Source organism: Bufo bufo, chromosome 4 (assembly GCF_905171765.1).
Source record: "Bufo bufo chromosome 4, aBufBuf1.1, whole genome shotgun sequence".
NCBI classification, from domain to species: domain Eukaryota; kingdom Metazoa; phylum Chordata; class Amphibia; order Anura; family Bufonidae; genus Bufo; species Bufo bufo.
In genome coordinates this window covers 95,742,016-95,764,848 of record NC_053392.1, presented here as the reverse complement: position 1 = coordinate 95,764,848, position 22,833 = coordinate 95,742,016, and the positions used below count along the sequence as shown (strand labels likewise).

General features: G+C 41.4%; 1 protein-coding gene across 2 annotated transcripts in view; it reads left to right on the top strand.

Annotated features, from left to right (window-relative positions):
- ALLC (allantoicase) overlaps positions 1-17,568 on the top strand; it is a 40,002-nt gene extending 22,434 nt beyond the window's left edge. For both annotated transcript variants that reach the window (XM_040427541.1, XM_040427542.1), the window contains 6 exons: positions 8,361-8,493; positions 11,210-11,365; positions 11,457-11,530; positions 12,598-12,706; positions 15,590-15,717; positions 17,228-17,568. In XM_040427541.1, coding sequence (XP_040283475.1) covers positions 8,361-8,493; positions 11,210-11,365; positions 11,457-11,530; positions 12,598-12,706; positions 15,590-15,717; positions 17,228-17,368 — 741 coding nt within the window. In that variant the 3' untranslated portion in view covers positions 17,369-17,568. The remainder of the gene's footprint in view (positions 1-8,360; positions 8,494-11,209; positions 11,366-11,456; positions 11,531-12,597; positions 12,707-15,589; positions 15,718-17,227) is intronic.
- Positions 17,569-22,833: the final 5,265 nt, after the last annotated feature.

Sequence of the window (22,833 nt, the reverse complement as noted above, 5' to 3'; positions counted from 1 at the left end):
AGGAAAGAGCAAGGATTTTAATAGAGGTGGTACTAAGAGAAAGGTCCGATACAATAGATACCGCAACCTGAAAAAAACAGGAAACCCCACCACCAATATCTCAAAATGTACCCAAGTGATACAAACTGGAGAACCCTCTTTATTGGGTGGCTTTGTGTTCTCCAGTGCCAGTGGGACTGGAGCTCAGGCACCAGCAGACAACACAATCTCTACAAGGCCAAAAATGATGATAGAAAGACAGAACACCCCAGTGACAGTATCACCGTCTTTAACACATAGGTGCAAACACTACCAATATGACAGTGCAACAGAATATGAGTCCAGCATTAACTGGCCAGCCAAATATTTTCGAAACACCCCCTATAGCCCCCCTTTTTTTTTAGGACAGAGCAATGTCCAATTAAGGGACAGGGACAAATGGGGCTACAATGCGAAATAGGTCCAAATGGCGATACAAGAGGCCATCAAAGGCCGGAATTACATGTGACCCCAGGGAGTCGTGGGTCCCCCTTTATAGGAGCTGATGATGTAGATCAATCATCGGACATGCAGGATACGACCCAAGTCATTAATCTGACTACACTGTCCCTAACGGAGTCACTGATTACACTTTTAAAAGGTCTCACATTCACACCGGTACCACGTTTTGACAAGTTTAGTTGGGTGAAGGATATTAATTTATTTGCACAGAAATTAGCACTGCACAAACAATTTGTCAGTATGTCATCTGATACGGGTAAGTTAATCCAAAAAGAACAACAAACATTGCATACCCTGGAAAGTCTTCAGATGGAAAGTAAGGGCTATTGCATTGATATTGTACCTCCATTGACAGACCTGAAACCAAGATCTAGATGGACCCCACCATTCTCACAGTTTAAAAACATTGAGACCTTTGTTGAACTGGTCTCTCAAGATATCGACAAATTTAAAACAAAACCGGATATTTTTCCGGAAAACCTGACAAATGAGGAATATGTGGCTCTTGAGGAACTAAGGTCAAACAAGAACATAGTCATTAAATCAAGTGACAAGGGGGGCAACATCGTCATTCAAGACAGAACGGAATATGACCAGATGGTTAATAGGTTATTGATGGACAAAGAAATATATGAGATTCTAAAAGAGAATCCCGCAAATAGATACCTCAATGAATTACATCTAATCCTAAAGACAGGGAGAGAGAGATGCTTGATATCCAAAGAAGAATTTGAATTCCTGTATAATAAAAGTCCCACTATTGCGACGTTCTATGCACTTCCAAAGGTGCATAAGAAAAAGGTCCCAATACCGGGACGTCCAATAGTGTCAGGGAATGATGCCTTGACACAACTGGCTAGTGAATACGTGGATGCTGTGTTGAGACCATTTGTAACATCACTACCGTCCTATATTAAGGACACCACTGATATCCTCACCAAAATTAGTGGTATAACACTATCCGCATCCACTTTACTAGCAAGTTTAGATGTCGAGGCTTTATACAGCAATATTGGACATGAGATTGGCATAAAGGCCATCAAATATTTTCTGGACACCAAGAGCACTTGTTTTCACGAACATAATGAATTTGTACTGAGCTTACTGAGATTCATACTCACCCACAATTATTTCTTATGCAATGGGGCCTTTTATCATCAGATGAAAGGCACCGCTATGGGGACACCTTGTGCACCGACTTTTGCTAACTTGTTTTTGGGGTGGTGGGAGGATCAAATAGTATTTTCAGACACCTATGCACATTTCACAAGTCACATTTTATTTTGGGGTAGATTTATTGACGATGTTTTGTTATTTTGGGATGGCGACAAACAAGAGTTCATAGAATTTGTGGACCAATTAAATATCAATAATATAGGTATGCATTTTACCTGGGAGATTCATCCAAATACCATTTGTTTCCTGGATTTAACAATTAAGAAAGATAAAAATGGGCAGATTTTAACAGAGATTTTTCGGCATAGCCAACATTGACGAATAGCCTCCTCCATTGGACAAGCTGGCATCCGACACCATTGAAAAATGGGATACCGGTCGGTCAATATTTAAGGGCCAGAAGAAACTGTACGACAGAGGAAGCCTTTAAAAAGGAGTCGGGCGAATTATATAAACGTTTTTGAGCAAGAGGCTATCCGCGAAAAACCCTTAAAAAAGCCTTCAATCGAGCAAAGAGCTTTTATCTCAAAAAAAGAGAATTGATTCCATGCAGGAAACAAAAAAGATAAGATGTATTGGTACATACGATCATAACCATTTGCAGATAATAAACATCCTTAAAAAACATTGGAAGATACTTACCGGTGACCGAGATTTGAATACAGTCATATCACCATATCCGAGTGTGACCTACAGAAGAGGACAAAACCTGAGGGACAAATTGGTCCACAGTTTTCTCCCTGCAATGCAAAAAACAAGAAACCTGGTTAAAATCAAACACTGTGGGGTCATTCCCATGTGGTAATTGCACACAGTGCAAATATGTACCCAAAGTCAAGAAGTTTAGAAATCCGGTGGACGGGCGAGAATGCACCATAAGAGAGTTCTTCAACTGTCGGAGTAGTGGGATCATATATGTGGCCTCGTGTTCCTGCCCTAGTTTATATGTAGGAAAAACAATACAGGAATTTAGGAGAAGAATATCAGGACACATTAGTGCCATCAATACAGAAAAAGACACTTCACTGTATAGACATATTACATATGCCCACAACAGTAATTTGAACATCTTGAAATTCTGGGGTTTGACCAAGATCAAATTGGGCCCCAGAGGGGGTAACCTGGACCAAAAGTTGCTTCAGGAAGAGGCAAGATGGATCCATAGGTTGCGGACCCTCAGCCCAAATGGCCTAAATGAAGGATTTTCGTATACGGCCTTTATTTAACATTTCACATAGTAAAGATCATGATAACCTATTTATGAGGAATACTGCCAAGAGTCAGGCAGGTATAGAACGATGTGCCTAATTGATTGCAGGTCATGGGATCACTAGGTAATCATATAGCCATCCATACCCATATACCCTTCGCATCCGAAGACCCTTAAATAATACTTTGACTGCATTTGATAAAGTGAGTATGGTCTGCATGTATTCTACATTACATTGACCATGAAATAACAGCATTGTGGCTCTCTACAAAAATGAGTATGGGCTGTATGTATTCCATACAGTACTGGCCAATAATTGAGACCTCTCCTGGCCAAATACAGTTTGGTATAGTCCAGTTATTGGTCTTTACATATCAAAGTCACACAATCCTGTGATATGGGGTGATTGGCCTCCATACACTGATGCCATATATTTATACAATGCATGTTACAGTATGTAACCATATTACAGCATGGTAACTGGTTTTATACACTGTTACCATAGAGTCAATAGACCTTTATTCAGGTACATATACATAAGATCATATGTACATAGTATAACATGGATAGACAGGAGGGCCATCAGTAAGAACAATTCTGTGCTAGCTCTATATATATTCCCCCCAACATGGGTGAAAATAGATCAGTGACACCCAGATGATTAACTCACAAATTTGAGTACCATAGGTGGGGAGGAGATAGAACGGCGACGGGAGTTCAGTGTGGGTTAAAATGGGAGTGTACGCAGGAATACCTCACAGTGATGCGCCCGCTCCAGTCAGCAACATGTGCCGGCTGGTTAGTAACGTGCACCAGCCAATTTGCATTATCGCTTCATCATTGGATGCTGACGGCTGGGGGCGTATCCCAGACATGCATATCAATCGGGATTGTGTAGCGCGCGCACGCTAGTACCCCACATCCCCTGACGAAGCCACTTCTGTGGCGAAACATGTCGGGTGGGGTGTAATCGTGCTGCGCTTTAGTTTTAGACAGTCCAAGCGTGGAATTCCAGTGAGCGATGTGTCACTGAGGGCAAGTCAGCTAGACATATGTGTGGTTATCGAATCAATGGAATCACTGCACAGTACAGAGAGATAAAGACAGGGGCGGCATAGAGAATAGTGTTCAGTAACAATGTATGCCATTGAGTCATGCGTTCCTTACACATTGTAGCAATTGCAGGGCAATTGACCAAAGTGCTATACCTGTGAAATAAACAGGCAAAGATTAACCACAATAAACGTTGTGTGGTTGGACTTTAGCACTATTCAGTCATCCAGAAGCCTGCCTTCTATGTGCATACGCATGAACAACAAATCAGCCATTACAATACCAGCTTGTCTCTATCATCTATATAAGTCATGCTCAGCTGTTCTTGGTTAATGCATGCCTTTAGGAACAGGGTTATGTGCATACCTGTTGCATAATTGCACTTTAAATCACGCATGTTGTTTTGCCCATTTTCCTACATAGTGCAATGAGCATTGGGATGTAGTTACAACAGCCATATGGCCACACGCCTCTCAGTTACCATCTTGGACTGATAGTTTTACTTTTCTTTCTGTCCTGACACCGTAGTTTTAAAACAATGAAATAAAGAGACAATTTTATAAAATTTAGTGGAGATCCCTAAAGGGATTTTTTTGGTCTATTGACCGTTGTTCATTAACCTCATTCTTGGCGCACATACTGTTGCTGAACCTAAACCTGACCAACTGCAGCAACCCCAGATCATAGCACAGCCCCCACAGGCTTGTACAGTAGGCACTAGGCATGATGGGTGCAGCACTTCATCTGCCGCTCTTCTTACCCTGATGCGCCCATCACTCTGGAACAGGGTAAATCTGGACTCAGACCACATCACCTTCTTCCATTGCTCCAGAGTCGAATCTTTATGCTCCCTAGCAAATTGAAGCCTTTTTTACTGGTTTGCCTCACTGATTAGTGGTTTTCTTACAGCTACACAGCTGTTCAGTCCCAATCCCTTGAGTTCCCTTCGCATTGTACGTGTGGAAATGCTCTTACTTTCACTATTAAACATAGCCCTGAGTTCTACTGTTGTTTTTCTTCGATTTGATTTCACCAAACGTTTAAGAGATCGCCGATCACGATCATTCAGGATTTTATTCTTCCTCGAATGCGATGGGTCCCCACTATCCTTCCAGTTTTTAATAATGTGTTGGACAGTTCTTAACCCAATTTTAGCAGTTTCTGCAATCTCCTTAGATGTTTTCTCTGCTTGATGCATGCCAATGATTTGACCCTTCTCAAACAGACTCTTTTCCACGACCACGAGATGTGTCTTTCGACATGGTTGTTTACAAAATGAGAAGCAACTCATTGCACCAGTTGGGGTTAAATAACTTATTGCCAGCTGAAAGATAATCTCCCATGTAGTAATTATCCAATAGGAGGCTCATAATTATTTGCTTAGTTAAATCCAGGTGGTGACTTTTTTTTTGGACAGGCAGTGTATATCAAGTTTTTGGAAAGACTCAATATTTCCAGTGTTGACTCTTCTATTTCAAGACTTCTGCAATTCGCTCTCACATGCTGGATATCTGCAACAAATTCTGACTAATGGCAACCCATTCTTGCCTAATCAGAGCTTGGACTTTATCACAATTTCTGTGGTTTTGTTTGTCCACCCGCTTCTTGAGGACTGACCACCGGGTCTCAATGGGAATTTCCTGGCCATGGAACCAAAATTTTAATGTTTTGTCCACCAGGACACCTAGATATCACCTTTGCCTTAAGACATGGAGTCCCATCGTGTTCATGACCACATTGCTCCTGTGTGGTTGGGAGAAGTTGCTCTTGGAGGATGTTTTGATATAGTTTTCTATTCATGGCAGCGTTCTTAGGCAAAATTATAAATGAGCTACTCCCTTGGATGAGAAGGAACCCCACACATTGGAATGGTCTCAGGATGATTTACCATTGACATGCACAATGAAACAAATGCTTTTGCAGGATGGCCTGGTGCTAAGAAAGGCAGCAAAGAAGCCACTTCTCTCCAAAAAAAAAACATCAATGACACATTGACATTCTGCAGGATGTACAGGGATTGGACTGCAGAGGACTGAGGTAAAAAAAAATTCTGATGAAGCCTCGCTCTGACTATTTGGGACATCTGGAAAAATGATTGTCTGGAGAAGAAAAAGTGAGTGCTACCATGAGTTCTGTGTCATGCCAACAGTAAAGCATCCTGAGACTATTCATGCTTGGGGTTGCTTCTCATTCAAGGGAGTTTGTTTACTCACTCTTAACTTCTCACAACAATGTATTGGGGAGTTTATTGCTGTAAAATTTTATTTTCTTTTTTGCCTTTAAGAAAATCATATGCATCATCAGCTCATAAGAAGTGAGTGCCAGCCTGGTAGATTAGTTCACATCACCATTTATTTTTCTGTTCTTCTGAGGAGCCGTTATTTTGAGCATCAGTTATGATCATTTGTGTCACTTCCATCAGAGATCAGTTATTTTTGACCGTAAAAAAAGTCCTGCATGCATTCTCCCATCACAAATTACTGATCTCTGACGGAACTGACACAAACTGATCGTAACTGATGCTCAAAATAACAGATCCGATTTTTATATTCTGACGGATCAGAAGAAGGGAAAGCTAAATAGTGATGTGAACTCAGCCCAGGGCCGGCTACAGGTTCATGTGGGCACTTGGGCAATAATGCCTTAGTGGGCCCCATTAAGGCATTTTGCAAGATGCACGTGGCAATAAAACTGCATGTATTATAATTATATAATAAATAATAAAAAATAAAAAATTAGGCAGCACTCCAGTTCCAGTGAAGGGTGTTTGACCCTTGTGTGTGAATAAACACTGAAGTTTGCTTTACAAACAGTTTTTTTTCCTCTGTTGTGCGTCCGCTTACCCTGCCTACCGGATCGAATGCCCACACAACATACACAAAAGACGCATTACTCCTTTGCCGAGATAATCCATCCCACTGCACAGGTATAACCCTGTTATAACGGAAAGCCATAACGGACTCCATAACGTTAGTATGAACCCACCCTTACACTGTTAGATACAAACTTAGCAGTTCTGCTCTGCATCTAGGACGTAATACATAAAGGTCCAAAGTTCCTCAATTCACCTTTGGGCTCTTTCACACCTGCGTTCTTGTCTTCCGGCATAGAGTTCCGTCGTCGGGGCTCTATGCCGGAAGAATCCTGATCAGGATTATCCTAATGCATTCTGAATGGAGTGAAATCCGTTCAGGATGCATCAGGATGTCTTCAGTTCCGGAACGGAACGTTTTTTGGCCGGAGAAAATACTGCAGCATGCTGCGCTTTTTGCTCCGGCCAAAAATCCGGAACACTTGCCGCAATGCCGGATCCGGAATTAATGCCCATTGAAAGGCATTGATCCGGATCCGGCCTTAAGCTAAACGTCGTTTCGGCGCATTGCCGGAGCCGACATTTAGCTTTTTCTGAATGGTTACCATGGCTGCCGGGACGCTAAAGTCCTGGCAGCCATGGTAAAGTGGAGCGGGGAGCGGGAGAGCAGCATACTTACCGTCCGTGCGGCTCCCGGGGCGCTCCAGAGTGACGTCAGGGCGCCCCAAGCGCATGGATCATGTGATCGCATTGGACACGTCATCCATGCGCATGGGGCGCTCTGACGTCATTCTGGAGCGCCCCGGGAGCCGCACGGACTGTAAGTATACCGCTCCCCCGCTCCCCGCTCCTACTATGGCAACCAGGACTTTAATAGCGTCCTGGGTGCCATAGTAACACTGAAAGGTTCCGTCTTCAAATGCTTTCAGTACACTTGCGTTTTTCCGGATCCGGAGTGTAATTCCGGCAAGTGGAGTACATGCCGGATCCGGACAACGCAAGTGTGAAAGAGGCCTTAGCCTGTATTCAGCAAAGTAAGGATGGGTTCACACTAGCGTTATGGAGTCCGTTATGGCTTTCCGTTATAACAGGATTATAACGTAACATAATGGAATCCATAGGATGGAATGCAAAACGGAAGCCTTTAAGAGGCATTCCGTTTTGCTCCGTTATTATAGAAGTCTATGGGAAAACTTAACAGATCCGTCTGGGTCCCGTTATGCAAGACGGAAAACAAAGTCCTGTCCTGTCCAAAGTCCGGGTCTTTGTTTTCCGTCATGCATAACGGGAACCAGACGGATTCGTTTTGATTCCCATAGACTTCTATTAGGACGAGAGCAAACGGAATGCTTTTTAAAGGCGTCCGTTTTGCATTCCGTCATAATGCAAGTCTATGGGCAGCAAAACGGATCTGTCCTTCCATCTTATGGATTCCGTTATTTTCCGTTATTACCCTGTTATAACGGAAAGCCATAACGGACTCCATAACGCTAGTGTGAACCCACCCTAACCCAAATGACTTATTGTTGTTAATTTACATTTTTTTTATTTTATTGAAAACAGATTAAAAAAAATATATATTTCATATTTAATTTGCATTGTAGTAAATATACACAACTTTCTTTCTAGCTACATTCAGAAAAATGGGAATATTTACTTAAAATGACAGAGCTCACACCAGGATATGCGGAATCGTGCCACAGCTACTTCCATGTCACTTCAAAAGAGAGATGGACGCATATTCGACTCAACATGTACCCAGGTAAATGGAGATCTGCATGATAGAATACATTGATTAAAAGGGTTGTCCAGGAAATATTTTTTTCTAAATGCTGGGAATGCTTCATGGTGGGAGCACACGTGGTATAAAAATCCATCAGAAAATATGCATGTGGTTTTTTACTTGTGGATTAGGATGGTGGATTTCTTTGTGAATTTGGATGCAGATTTCTGTGTGGATTTTATTCTTATTGAAATGAAGAGCTGCAACACATCATTATTTACGCTGCTATTCCACACCGGAACACAGGGCAGGGATTGACACTTTTCAACCACATAGGATAAGATCGGAGAAGTCTTTATGCTGTGTATTCTTTGGCAGATTCTTCAACCATGTGTGAATACCCCCCTAGGGTAGGATTACACATGGTGGATACGCTGCAGATTTGCACTTGCTGCATATCCACAGCATTGTACACTACCAGCAAAGTATATGAGATTCTATGAAATCTTATCCACACGCTGTATAAAAAATCAGCAAGGTAAATTGAACTGCAGACTTGAAATATGCAGCCTGTCCATTTATGGTGCAGATTTCCATCACAAATTTCACTCATGGGAAGGGTGCACCTGCAATCCACAAAAAAAACACATTAAAGGCTATGTACACTATCGGAGACAATTTTTATTTATTATTGCATTTTACTCATTTTTTACTAAAAATCATATTTTCAATTGACCTTTATTAAAAATATTGAGCCATTCTTTCACAAAGGGTTAATTGTTTCTCTAACTGTGCGACTGCTACTTTCAACCATCTAATAAACCTCATATCTAAACTACTAAGAGGTCCTAAACACTTATTTGAGCCACATTCTTATCAGTAAGGTAAGAACTGAGCTACAATGAGTGTTTATAAGGTCAGAGAGCAGAGATAAGGAGCCCGTCAGCTCACGGAAGGGAGAGAAAATCCAGAGGCTGCTACTAGAGCATCTCAGCTCTGCACAGAAAACAGGGCTCCATATTTATAATAAAGACCAATTGAAAACATGATTTTTAGCTCAAAATGAGCACAATGCAATAAAAAAAATTGATCCCAAAGGTGTACATGGCCTTTAAAAAAAATGCAAAAACTCATGTCATTTTTTGCCATTGTCCATGCAACAAAATCCACAGCTAACTTGTCTTCTGTATTTTGTTTCCCATGTTTAATTTCCTGCTGCTCCAGCTCTGCTGTTATGGTGGCCCTCAGTAGTCTCTGATAGCTTCCTGCTGTGCCATCTACCCATATAACTGCTGCAGCCAATCACTGACCTATGCACTCATGCATTGTACTTACAGTACAGATGAACAGATGAGACCACTTAAGCCCGTGATTGGTGATGGGGTGGCCAAGTTCACATTTGCAGAATAGACATAATATTATGTCATTTTTGTATCCAGTAACCAGCACTTATATACAAAAATTATACCTCAATGCACCAGGTGCGTATGTGCAGAGATATGTCACACCTCCTATAAATTTATTTACCGTATGTAGACTGAGTATATATAAAATTTAACTTTTACTATGATTTCACTTAAAAAACGTTGGTGGTAGCAGTGAGACAAAGACAATAGACTTACATACATATAAACACTTATTGTGCCACCTTATAAGACCACAGTGAGGTAGTACTGGGTGGGTCTTACCCCGTCCTGTAGATACACGGTCAGGGTTGATGGGTGGCGGCAATGCTCCAGTGTGGTCACAGGCACTGGTGTCCAGTTGTTAGGATAATATGGCAATCTGGATACTCCTATAATGCCCTGGTCTAGAGCCCTCCCTATATGGATGGTCAGGGGCTATCCTCATAGACCTGCCTCAACGACACGGAGCACTCGCCCCGACAGGGACAGGTTCCGTATGGGGTCGCCCCTGTCGGGGCGAGTGCTCCGTGTCGTTGAGGCAGGTCTATGAGGATAGCCCCTGACCATCCATATAGGGAGGGCTCTAGACCAGGGCATTATAGGAGTATCCAGATTGCCATATTATCCTAACAACTGGACACCAGTGCCTGTGACCACACTGGAGCATTGCCGCCACCCATCAACCCTGACTGTGTATCTACAGGACGGTGTAAGACCCACCCAGTACTACCTCACTGTGGTCTTATAAGGTGGCACAATAAGTGTTTATATGTATGTAAGTCTATTGTCTTTGTCTCACTGCTACCACCAACGTTTTTTAAGTGAAATCATAGTAAAAGTTAAATTTTATATATACTCAGTCCACATACGGTAAATAAATATCCAGTAACCAGACCTTGTCATTTGCTTCTAGACATGTTATTTCCTAAGTACATTAGGTACTATTAGAGTAGAGCCAAACTTGTCTCACCACAGGCAGCCTCTTTCATCTGAGCACTACTGCCACAGGTTCAGCTTCCAAGACTACCACCAGTGCTTCAGAAAAAAAAAAAGATGGCAGCCGTATCACAGATGAAGCACATGTCACTTATAAATGATTTCTTAGGGAAATACTCTTGCTAAAGTGAGACCCCAAGACAAGAGAAAAGAGCTGTAGTGCAAAAATAGCACAGTCCTACGTCAGTTGCAAGGATGCTGGGATTTTATGCATATTTCTGTGTTTTGAACATTTCAATGAAGCCATAAGGGAGATATCATGCGTCTAATTTGTATCTTGTGATATTACTAAAACTCTGTTGTGACTCCTCGAGTACAGCAGCTGACTCCATGTGTGATCTAATATTTCCAAGATGGCGGAATAACTCGCTTTAAAGTCTATGGCATCGGACAGAGAGATTGGTCTTTATGTGGCCCAAATGACCTGGAGGACCTTCTTTCGATGGCTAATGGAAGCGTGTGTCTTGGATACAGTGATGCACATTACGGCCATCCCCGGAATCTCATAGGTATATGTATATAAAATCAATTGCATGGCCCCCTGTGGGGAAATATTGAACATCTTTTTTTTTACATTTTATTATTGTCATTGACATGTAGGCCTAGGAAGAGCGGCTGACATGGGTGACGGGTGGGAGACAGCAAGAAGACTTGATCGGCCTCCCATTCTAAAGGTAACCAAAAAACAGCTTTTTATTAAACAAAAATAAAAGTTCTACATACTGTTAGGCCTCATGCACATGGTCAAACTACATACCCGTAGGGAACGTGTTGTTTACATTACAACCATGGGACGTCACGTTCTCCACCAGAAGCAATGTTTACCAGTTAAAAAACAATGGGGCAAATTTATCAAACTGTCTAAATGAAAAAATATTTGTTGCCCATAGCAGCCAATCACAGGACAGCTTTTATTTTTTACAGGGGTTAGAAAAAACTAAAGCTGCACCATGGTTGTTTGCTATGGGCAAGAATTATTCTTGTAGCCTTTTTCAAAAATCTGCCCCATAGTTTAAAAAAATAGAGTTGGACATAGAAAGATGTGTCTCCTAGATGGCTCCCATCCGGCTTCTAGCCATCCAGCTTGGTTTAAGTAACAAGTCCCTCGCTATATGGCAACCATGCTTGCCTCTTTATAAAACTAGGATTTCTCTAAAATGCCACTGCTTTTCAGAGTAAAATGTAGTTCATTGTAATAAGGGAGCTGGTTTGTATCTTGATAGTTGCCAACAATCCCGAATTTGCAAGGGTTGTCCCTAATTATCAGAGACAATCCCATCAAATTTGTGCTTAAACGAGTGGGGCTTATGTAAGCCATGCCCACAAGTGGGCATTGTCAAGTGGATCTGGCCATTCCTTAAATGCCCTGATTTTACCAACAGGAAGTATGTATTTTATGCTGTCCACAGTTCTGTAGAAAGAACATGAAGGTACATTATTGGCTAATAGTTTTCTATGGATGTCATAATCAAGATCCATTTAGTACAGAGTGCTGTCATATGTATCAGGTCACATATGGAATAATGGAATTACACTCTGTCTGGTTGTAGATCAGAAATTTTTTATCTTTTGAATACTTTAACTCTAGAGCAATTCCACTTGACATGGGTTCGTTCTAAGCTCTTGACATTTCAAGATAATTCACAAATTTTCTGGTAAAGAAGTTTGTCTTTTACTTTGGAATATTGTTGTAAATGTACAGTATGAATTATAAGCCATGGATGAAATGTGTGCATTATAGGCTGATAAAAAAGGCATACTCCAAGTCCCGGGAAACGAATGGACAGTGTTTCGGCTTGGCCATCCTGGTCTAATAACACACCTAGAAATAGACACTAACCACTTTAAAGGTAAGTCTACTGTAAAGTGGAGATGTTTCATCAATGTGATTCAAAGATATTTTCCAGATATAAATATATTCATACATACAGTCAATTAGTTAAACTACTCGATCACTCAAATCTTTGGCTACCTTAAATGGACACTAGCAGCCTATATGTGAATATACTGTGTGATATTTTAAATACAAAACATGTGGCTAGTTTTCTGGCTCTAACTTTTTGAAGTGACTGAAGTAATCTACTTCCTGTCCTGCTTCTTTAACGACTTCTTTGTTTGGACTTAACCAGAGAGTCCCCCTGTAGTCACTCAAGTAGAACATCACACTTTTCACTAATCAATGCAATACTCTTCTGTGGCCATCTTTATCTAGCCCTATCAAAAGTACAATACAGCTGTCATACTGGCATCCTAATGTAATGGACAGTGGATGTGGACCCACTATTCCAACTCACCAGTTTGAGTGTGGGCTAAACCTAAGGGCATTGTCCTGGCAGGTCCCTTTGCTTTCACACTTTAACGCCTGTTCATGGATCTGGACTTCGCTGCAGGGGACCAACCAGGTCACTACCTCCTGGAGTAGTTGGGTGCTGACCCACGGGGGTCAGAGACAAGGGACCAGGCAAAAGACATAAAGGGTTATTTACTAACAGAAATACGCTTGTATTTCTGGTGCAGATTGTGGCACAAAGGTCCTTTGTGCCGCAATTGGCGTGTGGATCAGTACATCCTTCCCTCTGTTAGAACTGCCTATACTTGTCCACAAAATTGAGAAGAATTGGATATGTAGATGAATATGTTCTTTTTTTATTTTATTTTTTTTAACAGACATACATATGCGGACAGCATACGATTTGCTGTCTGTATCTTTTGTGGTCCCATTGAACTGGATGGGTACACATTTGATCCACAAAAAATGAAAATTGGATGCAGACCAAAACTACGGTTGTGTGGATGAGCCCTAAAGTCTCTTAACAGGAACGCTGCTGCCTTCACAAACATCTGATTGACGGGGTCCCAGGTGTCGGACCCCCTCCGATCAGATACTGATGCCCTATTATGAGGATAAGAATATAGATGAAACATGACCAGCGTCTTCCTTTGTGCAAGATTTATTTCCAACCAACACAGCAGACAGGCAACATTTCGGCTTCACACAAGCCTTTCTCAAGCCATATTAAAATCCACAAATTGTGAACATATCTGCTTCCCACAAGGGGATGTGCCAAATTTTCCCCCAATAAACGCTTAATATACATTTATACCTCATCATATGTATCATCATACAGTGTTATCCCATGTAATAAATCACCTTATACATCTTCCTCTCACCAACATTAGTGCATAAGTGGCCGCCACCGTCCGTCTCCTCAGCGTTCCTGAGGATTCACTGCGCATGTCTCCGCTCTTTGCGTCTTACGTCACAATCTCTCCTACTGCGCATGTCACGTCCCTTCTTTTCATTTTCACACAACTTTATTGGCAGGGACAACGGCATAACAAACATTGTTTTTACGCATTATCTATGCTATCATATCTACCGCAATGTGAAAATGATGCCAACATAAAGTAGACATATGGTGAATGGTAATAACTATTTTATGAGGTATCACTATCCATCTTAAAAGCAGCAAAATTAAAATTTAGAAAATGTCAATAGTTTTCACACTTTCTGTAAATATCAACTCAAGTTATTACCACATTACCCGATATGTCATATTTGCAAAAATAGGCAGTGGCCCTATTGGCCCTGCATGGTTTTTCCCACATTGTTCCTATTGGGAGGATTCACAGTAATCTTTGATATCTTCACACTGTTTTATGTATATTTATTTAAGGTTACGTTTTTGGAGTAGCCTTCGACCTGTTTCATACTGCCGGCAGTAGTTCTGGCAAACTGTTTTGGCAGAGAATTGGAAATGTCTGTGAATAATATTGGTCTAAACATTCCAATCTGTAGTGGTGATACATAGACACTACTTATCTCTTCCTGCAGTATGTCACAGGTCACTTTTGCTGGAAGTCCCTTCTATGTCAACCACTGATTGATTGACGTGCAGTACTCATAGAAAAGAGGTTCTCCAGCAGCTGCAGAATGTATTAAGTAGTTGTGTGTCCCAGCTTCTTCAGCACAATATACTGTAACCCCCATCAGAAGCTGTAGACCCAACCTGTGACTTTCCAGCTGTTGCACTTATCAGGACACAGCTGCAGAGCCAAAGGTTGGAGATCAGTGAGGTAGACCTTTTATTATGAAAAGGATGAGGAGGTTTAATATCCGTCAGTTAATATTTAGACAAGATTCTCTCCATTTCTTCCTAAAAGGGGTTCTGCAAGTAGCTGTGCTCCTACAAATTATGGTTCTGTGAACTGTATAAATTCACTTGGATGTGGGCTAGACTTCTGATATTGCTAAAATTTATCCCAGGGAGCGTTATCCAAGAAATAATACTACACAGCTTTACCCTGAAGCCACTGAAGCACAGGGCTAACAAAGTCTATATACTGCCAGCCTTTATCGAACAGTCTGTGATAACGTTCCTCAAACCCACTTTACTAGCCCTCCCTTTGTGTACCCTTTGACAATAAGAAGTAAACTTGTATGTACAGTATATAGGGTCATATTCTGCTGGCCGTAAGCAGTTTGGTATCAGCTGATGATATAATATCTGTGGGCATCATCAAACCCCAACTGGTGTTCAAAGGGACAAATGAGGATTGGTAATGTTGAATTTTTCTGCCAATGCCTAAGATGAGTGATCATGATCAAAGGTGATAACTGTCAGCTGGGCAGCTTATCACATGACTATGGTCATCAGTAGTCCAGTATATTGCACTTCAGCATTTCCCATCTCTATTGACCAAATGCCACTCAATTGTCATGTCCATTACAGGTAATGCACCAAACTCGTGTAAAATTGAAGCCTGCGTTCTGACTCCAAAAGAGGAAGAAGAGAGAATCAAAGACAAATGGTCTCTGACACCAGATAACAAATGGAAAACACTTCTACCTGTGACCCAGGTACGTATAAATGTTTGATAAATCCAGGCATATTGTAGACCTCTCTTCCAAAAGCACTGCTCATTGGCGTACATGTATTCCACTTCCAATGCAAAATATGTAATGGAGACCCTACCAACTGTGTGTCGTTATAAAATATGATTTTTTTATTTTATAATACAAAAATAGATATGAAAATGCTATATATAGCTTATATCAGGGATGCTTAACCTGCAGCCCTCCAGCTGTTGTAAAACTACAACTCCCACCATGCCCTGCTCTAGGCTGATAGCTGTAAGCTGTTGGGGCATGCTGGGAGTTGTAGTTTTGCAACAGCTGGAGGGCCGATGGTTGAGCATGCCTGGTTTATATCAAACAAAAATAAATAAAAACATACCAATCACGTTCCATAGCTCCATTTTTAGTGCAAACAAAGACTAAAAGTAGCAGCACAGTGCCATGCAAACACTGGGAACACAAATATATATAATTACATTACTACTATATCTTCTATATGAAAATTAGAAGATTTTTGTGCATATTTTGATCAAAATTGTGTTGGGCCCATCTACCAACAACAAGGTGGCTTCTAACAGATGGGCCCTACACTATCAGACTTGCCTCTCCTGGACTGTTGGCCTACGAAAGTTCAGGACAATGTAAAATCCAGCTCTATTATACTCTAATTAAAAGCCCTGGGCAGATGGAAAGGATCGCATGGTCCAAAAGTGGGAAGAAACTCCCCCAAATGTACAATGCAAACAAAAAGTTAGACCAGCACCCCCAAACAATATTAAAAAAAAAAGAGGGTTCAGGTGCACTCTACTATGGCTATAATACAAATGCAAACAAGTACTACAAGTAGCATCACACTGCCATGAGCAAAGACATATGCAAACACTGTAAGCAGGGATAAATGTGAATTGCATTACTACTATACTTACTATATGAAAATGAGAAGATCCTTTTTGATCAAAATTGTGTTGGACCCATCTACCAGCAGCAAGGTGGCTTCTCAAAGATGGGCCCTACACTATCAGACTTGCCTCTTCTGGACTCTTGGCCTACAAAATTCAAGGCAATGTAGAATCCATCTCTATTATACTCTGATTAGAAGCCCTGGGCAGATGGACAAGAGTGCAAGGTCCAAAATGGGGAAGCAACTCCCCCAAATGTACAATGCAAAAAAAAAAAAGTTAGACCAGCACCCCCAAACAATATAAAAAAAGGGGTTCAGGTGCACGCTACGATGGCTACAATACAAATGCAAACAAGTACTACAAGTAGAGGCACACTGCCATGAGCAGAGACATATGCAAACACTGTAAGCTAGACCAGCACTTCCAAACAATGTGAAAGAAAGGGGTTTCAGGTCCATTACTAGTACAGGTCACAAATTGACTTTGCCGGATTATTGCTAGGGGCTCAACTCCACCATTGTGTACTAATTCCTCTATATGAGCGTTATTATCTTTGGTATCCACAAATGTGCACTTCATATTAAACTCGAATTTCTGAATTGTTATTTCAGCTTCATCCTCACAAGAGACATTTTATTGAGGGAACGTCTTTATCACTTCAAGAAGTCATAACTCATGTGAAGATCACCATTGCTCCAGACGGCGGTGTAAGCCGATTACGGCTCTGGGGTTTTCCTCGACAGTTGCCTTGAGACAATGAATACCATTCCGCCACTAGAAGGATTGTCTATGTAGATCCCCTCATTTAGATGAATTTCAGACATTTTAATAGCATTAATGTGAAAATAAATCTGCATGACATAGCTGTAATTCGATAGTTCAATAATATGATACTCTGTGTGTGTCTGTATTCAGTTCCACCGGCTAGGGGAAAAATAAAAGTGCAAAAACTAAAGATTTTCTACAGGAATGACTTTTTCTTATATTAGCTATGCAGTGACACTGTGTGACAAGGCTGCATATTACCACCGAAAGTGTACATATCAACACAAGCAGATGCTATGGGAAGGGGCATTTATAGATCTCATAGGGCCCCATAGCAAAACCCCCCTTCCCCCCAGTGAGATTTCTGAAAAATTTTCATCTTATTCTGTTGAGTAGAGCATTTTTGTAATAATAAAAACTGGCATAAATACAATGATAAATCTCCCCATACAGCGCTAAATCTCTGCTCCCCCTCACATATTACAGAATTGGTTTCATGTAACCATCACTAGGGTAAGCTCAGTGCTTAGGAATTTATGGTTACCATTGTACTCAGTGGAAGCTGTAAAATCTCTGTGTAGCGAACTCCAGACAGTAGCAGTTGCAGGAAAAAGAAAATTCCATGAATCTATGTCAGGAATAGGTGAAGCAGTTCTGCACATGGCTGCCCTTAAAGCAGTCACATGGTCTGCCTCCATGGTAAGCACACTGCACTACATAGTGGCCCCCAGCATTAATAATGTCCCCCAGCATGATGACGCGACTATGCGCTACCCAGCGCACATGGTGGCGTCATCACTCTGGCAGCGCAAATCTTTCCCCATCAAGAGAGGAGCGACTGCCTCTTCAAGTGCAAGTGGATGAGGCGGGTCATTTTTTAAAATTTATTTTAACCCCTAAAAGGCCATTTTCCACTAATGTACCCATTTTTAACAGCTGTTAGATGGGTGCAGTCCCATTGATTTCAATACGGTCCGTCTGGCTGTGCAAGGGGCCAAAAATACGTTGCGCTATTTTTTGAAGGCCATTATTCACTGGCTATGTGAATAGCCCCATTGACTTAAATTTTAATATTTTAATAGTACGAGCGTTTTTTGCATGCGTTGATACCCATGATGTGTATTTTTTTATGTTTTTATTTTTATTTTGGGGAAAGATGATTTAAATTAATTTTTATTTTATTTTATTCTTACATTTATAAGAACAATTTTTTTAAAAAACTTTTTATAGTTCCCCTAGGGAACTATAACAAGCAATCATTGGAGTCTGAGGATTTTACTGTTGTTTCTATAGAAATGACTATGCAGCAGCCTCCTGTCACACAGGAGGACAGGGGTTGCTACTAACAAGCTCCAACTCTCCCAATCTCCGCCGGGGGGAGTTCGGCATCTGAAGTGTTTAATGTCCGCGACCGACATTACCGCCGGTCGCTGACATTAGCCACAGGTGCCAGCTGTATGAAACAGGAGGCACCCCGAGGCTATAGCGCCCGCTCTGCACGCAAGCGGGTGACATTTTTATATGCCCGACTGCCAACATATTTTTATGTGGGGCGGTTGGGAAGGGTGTAACCTATATACATTCAACACTGCTGGTCGAAACACAGTTCGGTTCACTTCCAAAAGTGCAGAGATCTTTTAGTTAAACGATACTTAAAATATAAAAGGTAATTACACCTCTGGGTACAGTCAGATGTGGCGGATACATTGTGGAATTTAGGTGCAAAATCCATAGCATTTTACGGTATCAGCAGAGCGGATACAGACATGAGGTGCAGATTTTAAATTTGCAGCATGGATTTCACCCTTTGCAATGCCTAGGGTGAACTCCATGGCAAATCCACCGCAAAATGCGCAACAAATGCACATGTAACACATACAGATTTTGCCACAGATGTAATGCCGATTTTGCTTCAAAATTGTGGTGAAATTCACAGTAAAAAAAATGTGCTTTGTACTTGAACCTGTCACCTCTCCTGATATTTCTATTTGTATTCCTCGTGTAATAACAAATCTGGAACATCTTTTCTTATGTATTATTCCTTCTAAAAGTTTATGAAATAACAGCCGGCTGTCTGAAATGAATGTGCATCTGGGTGTTACCTTTTTTTTGGGGGGGGGGGGGGGGGGGGGGGGTGTCCCTGCACGATCTGGCACTATCCAATCAGACTGTGTCAAACTGTGCAGGGAAACCCCTCAAATGGTTACACCCAGTTGGACCCTCATGACAAACGTCTGACAATTACATTTCTAGAAGGAATAGTAGAGACACGACACAACATGGGGTTATATGAAAAGATACCAGAATTGTTGTAACATGGGGAATGCAAGTACTTACTGAAACATGTCAGGAAGGCAGTCTTTTACAAACTACTATTCTATTCAGGAGGGGGCAGATTAAAGGGAAACTATTGGAGGTTTTATAAAAATGAAATATCATTCAAAATGTCCCTGGATCATTGCATAGCAACCTGCCCAGGTCTGTACATTGTCTTCTTCTTACTACATCTTCTACAGGCTGTTTCCTGTTAGTTTGCGCTCTACCTGTGACATGCATGCTGCTGCACCTCTCCGGGGCCTGCATGTGGTCCACCTGTTGATATCATGCAATACAGTAAGTGAGACTTTTCAAGGTGTGCTCAGAACAGCGGAGTAAAGCATTGCTTTGTAGGTGTGTTCAGGGCATGGCGTAGACTGGTCAGGGGATGTGTGAACTGATTTCCTGTGGAATATGGGGGCGTTGTGTAGGAAGGGTTCTTGTTTAAGGCTTCTTTCACCCTTGCATTGTTAATTCCGGTATTGAGATCAGGCAGAGGATCTCAATATTGGAATTAAACGGATCCGTTTTGATTTCGCACATCAGGATGCATCCGTTCTGTTAGGATGCGGTTATGTGAAATCAAATGGAAAAATAGGATCCGTCGCTAAATACATTAAACGTCAATGACTTACATTGTTTTTAGTGACAGATGTTTTTTTTCCCCGATTTTATGACCAGACACAAAATGGCAGCTTGTGTCGGTTTTTTGTCTGGTCACAAAACGGAATGCTGACGGAACGGTAGACATCCTGATGCATCCTGAACGGATAATTTACCATTAAGAATGCATAAAGGACTAAACTAAACGGAAAATTTTTTTTTTCCGGGATTGAGATCCTCTGCCGGATCTCAATACCGGAAAACAACAATGCAAGTGTGAAAGTAGCTTTAGCTCATGAAATTTAAAATCCTAAAAATATCCCCGACAACCACTCTGCATGTAAATGATTACTATTATTTGATTTATTAGTGCAATGTAATTAGCAAAGCATATATTGCACAGCGTCACCTAACAGGCTACGTGTATTGAGACGCGGCTATCTGTCCTGAGTGGGACTGCTTTCTGTTAATATAATGATTGTTTTTCTTAAACTCCTGGCATATAAAGTTACAAGGGCGTGATAGGAGACGTCCTGATGACCTCCCAGGCTAACCAGCTCAATCGCTCTTATCTTACGACTGGAACAATTCATTTTAAAACAAATCAAACTAAAGTGAAGCTTGTATCAGGAGAGAAAGAAAACAGACAAATGTCAATTGTCAGTTACAGCGCCTGTTAATACAACAGAACCAGAGTGAGATAGAGAGACCTGATACTCCCCTAGGAGTCCAGAAGTAATGAAGTCACTGAAAAGTTTGCAACTCTATTAGGAAAGTCATGTAGAAGAGAAACAGCATTTACTACTTTTATGCTACATTTCCTATTATCATTTTTGTGACTCGCCCTAGAAAACAGAGGGTGGGTATTAATGGTACACATTCAGATTGGGTCACTGTCACTAGTGGGGTACCTCAGGGGTCAGTAGTATAGGGGTCACTGTCACTAGTGGGGTACCACAGGGGTCAGTAGTATAGGGGGTCACTGTCACTAGTGGAGTACCACAGGGGTCACTAGTATAGGGGGTCACTGTCACTAGTGGAGTACCACAGGGGTAGGTAGGGATCACTGTCACTTGTAGAAGGCTTGCACAGTAAAATATCAGTTTTCGCAGATGACACTAAACTGTGTAAAGTAATTAACACTGAAGAGGACAGTATACTACTACAGAGGGATCTGGATAGATTGGAGGCTTGGGCAGATGAGGTTTAACACTGACAAATGTAAGGGTATGCACAGGGGAAGGAATAATGCAAGTCACCCGTACATACTAAATGGTAAAACACTGGGTAACACTGACATGGAAAAGGACCTAGGAATTTTGGTGAACCGCAAACTAAGCTGTAAAAACCAGTGTCAGGCAGCTGCTGCCAAGGCCAATAAGATAATGGGTTGCATCAAAAGGGGCATAGATGCCGTGATAAGAGCATAGTCCTACCACTTTACAAATCACTGGTCAGACCACACATGGAGTACTGTGTACAGTTCTGGGCTCCTGTGAACAAGGCAGACATAGCAGAGCTGGAGAGGGTCCAGAGGAGGGCAACTAAAGTATTAACTGGAATGATACGAATAAATAATTGGCCTGCTGCTATATTAAAATACTAAAATCAAACACTTTTAACCATGATATAAGCTGTAACATACATACACCACAGAGGAAGAAACTAATTCAGTTTCGAAACGCATCTGGTGAGCAAGATCCCAAAAATCTATTTCCATATTGTCTGCAAAACAGGACATACTTAGGGTACTTTCACACTAGCGTTTTTGTTTAGACCTTTAAAAATTAGAAAAAAATGAATACCTGATCGTTTTTTTCGGATGACAACCGAAAAGACGGATCCTGTATTGCAATGCATTTGTGAGATGGATCCGCATCCGGATCCGTCTCACAAATGCATCCATTTGCGTCCGTATTGCCGGATCCGGCAAGCAGTTCCAGCGACGGAACTGCCTGCCAGAATCCTCGGCCGCAAGTGTGAAAGTACCCTTAGAATATTGGAGCTTTGTATGACTACCAAATACGCTGGGCGACTCCCTATCATCACTTCGCATGCACAGAAAATCACAGTGCCGGCACTGGCGCAAGGTCTGAATCACAAGTACAGAAACCATTAGCTGGAGGAAATACCAGATTTCAACACGTTTGTAAGGTTCGTGGAATCACATCTATTTGTAGAGCGGACCGAGACGTCATACTGGTAAGCAGCATCTATGGGAGTCTGTTACACGGATGTCGGATGCGATATGAGAGAGGTACAGTGGATATAAAAAGTCTACACACCCTTGTTAAAATGTCAGGTTTCTGTGATGTAAAAAAACAAGACAAAGATAAATCATTTCAGAACTTTTTCCAACTTTAATGTGACCAATAAACTATACAACTCAATTGAAAAACAAACTGAAATCTTTTAGGTGGAGGGAAGAAAAAATATAAAAATAAAATAATATGGTTGCATAAGTATGCACACCCTTAAACTAATACTTTGTTGAAGCACCTTTTGATTTTATCACAGCACTCAGTCTTTTTGG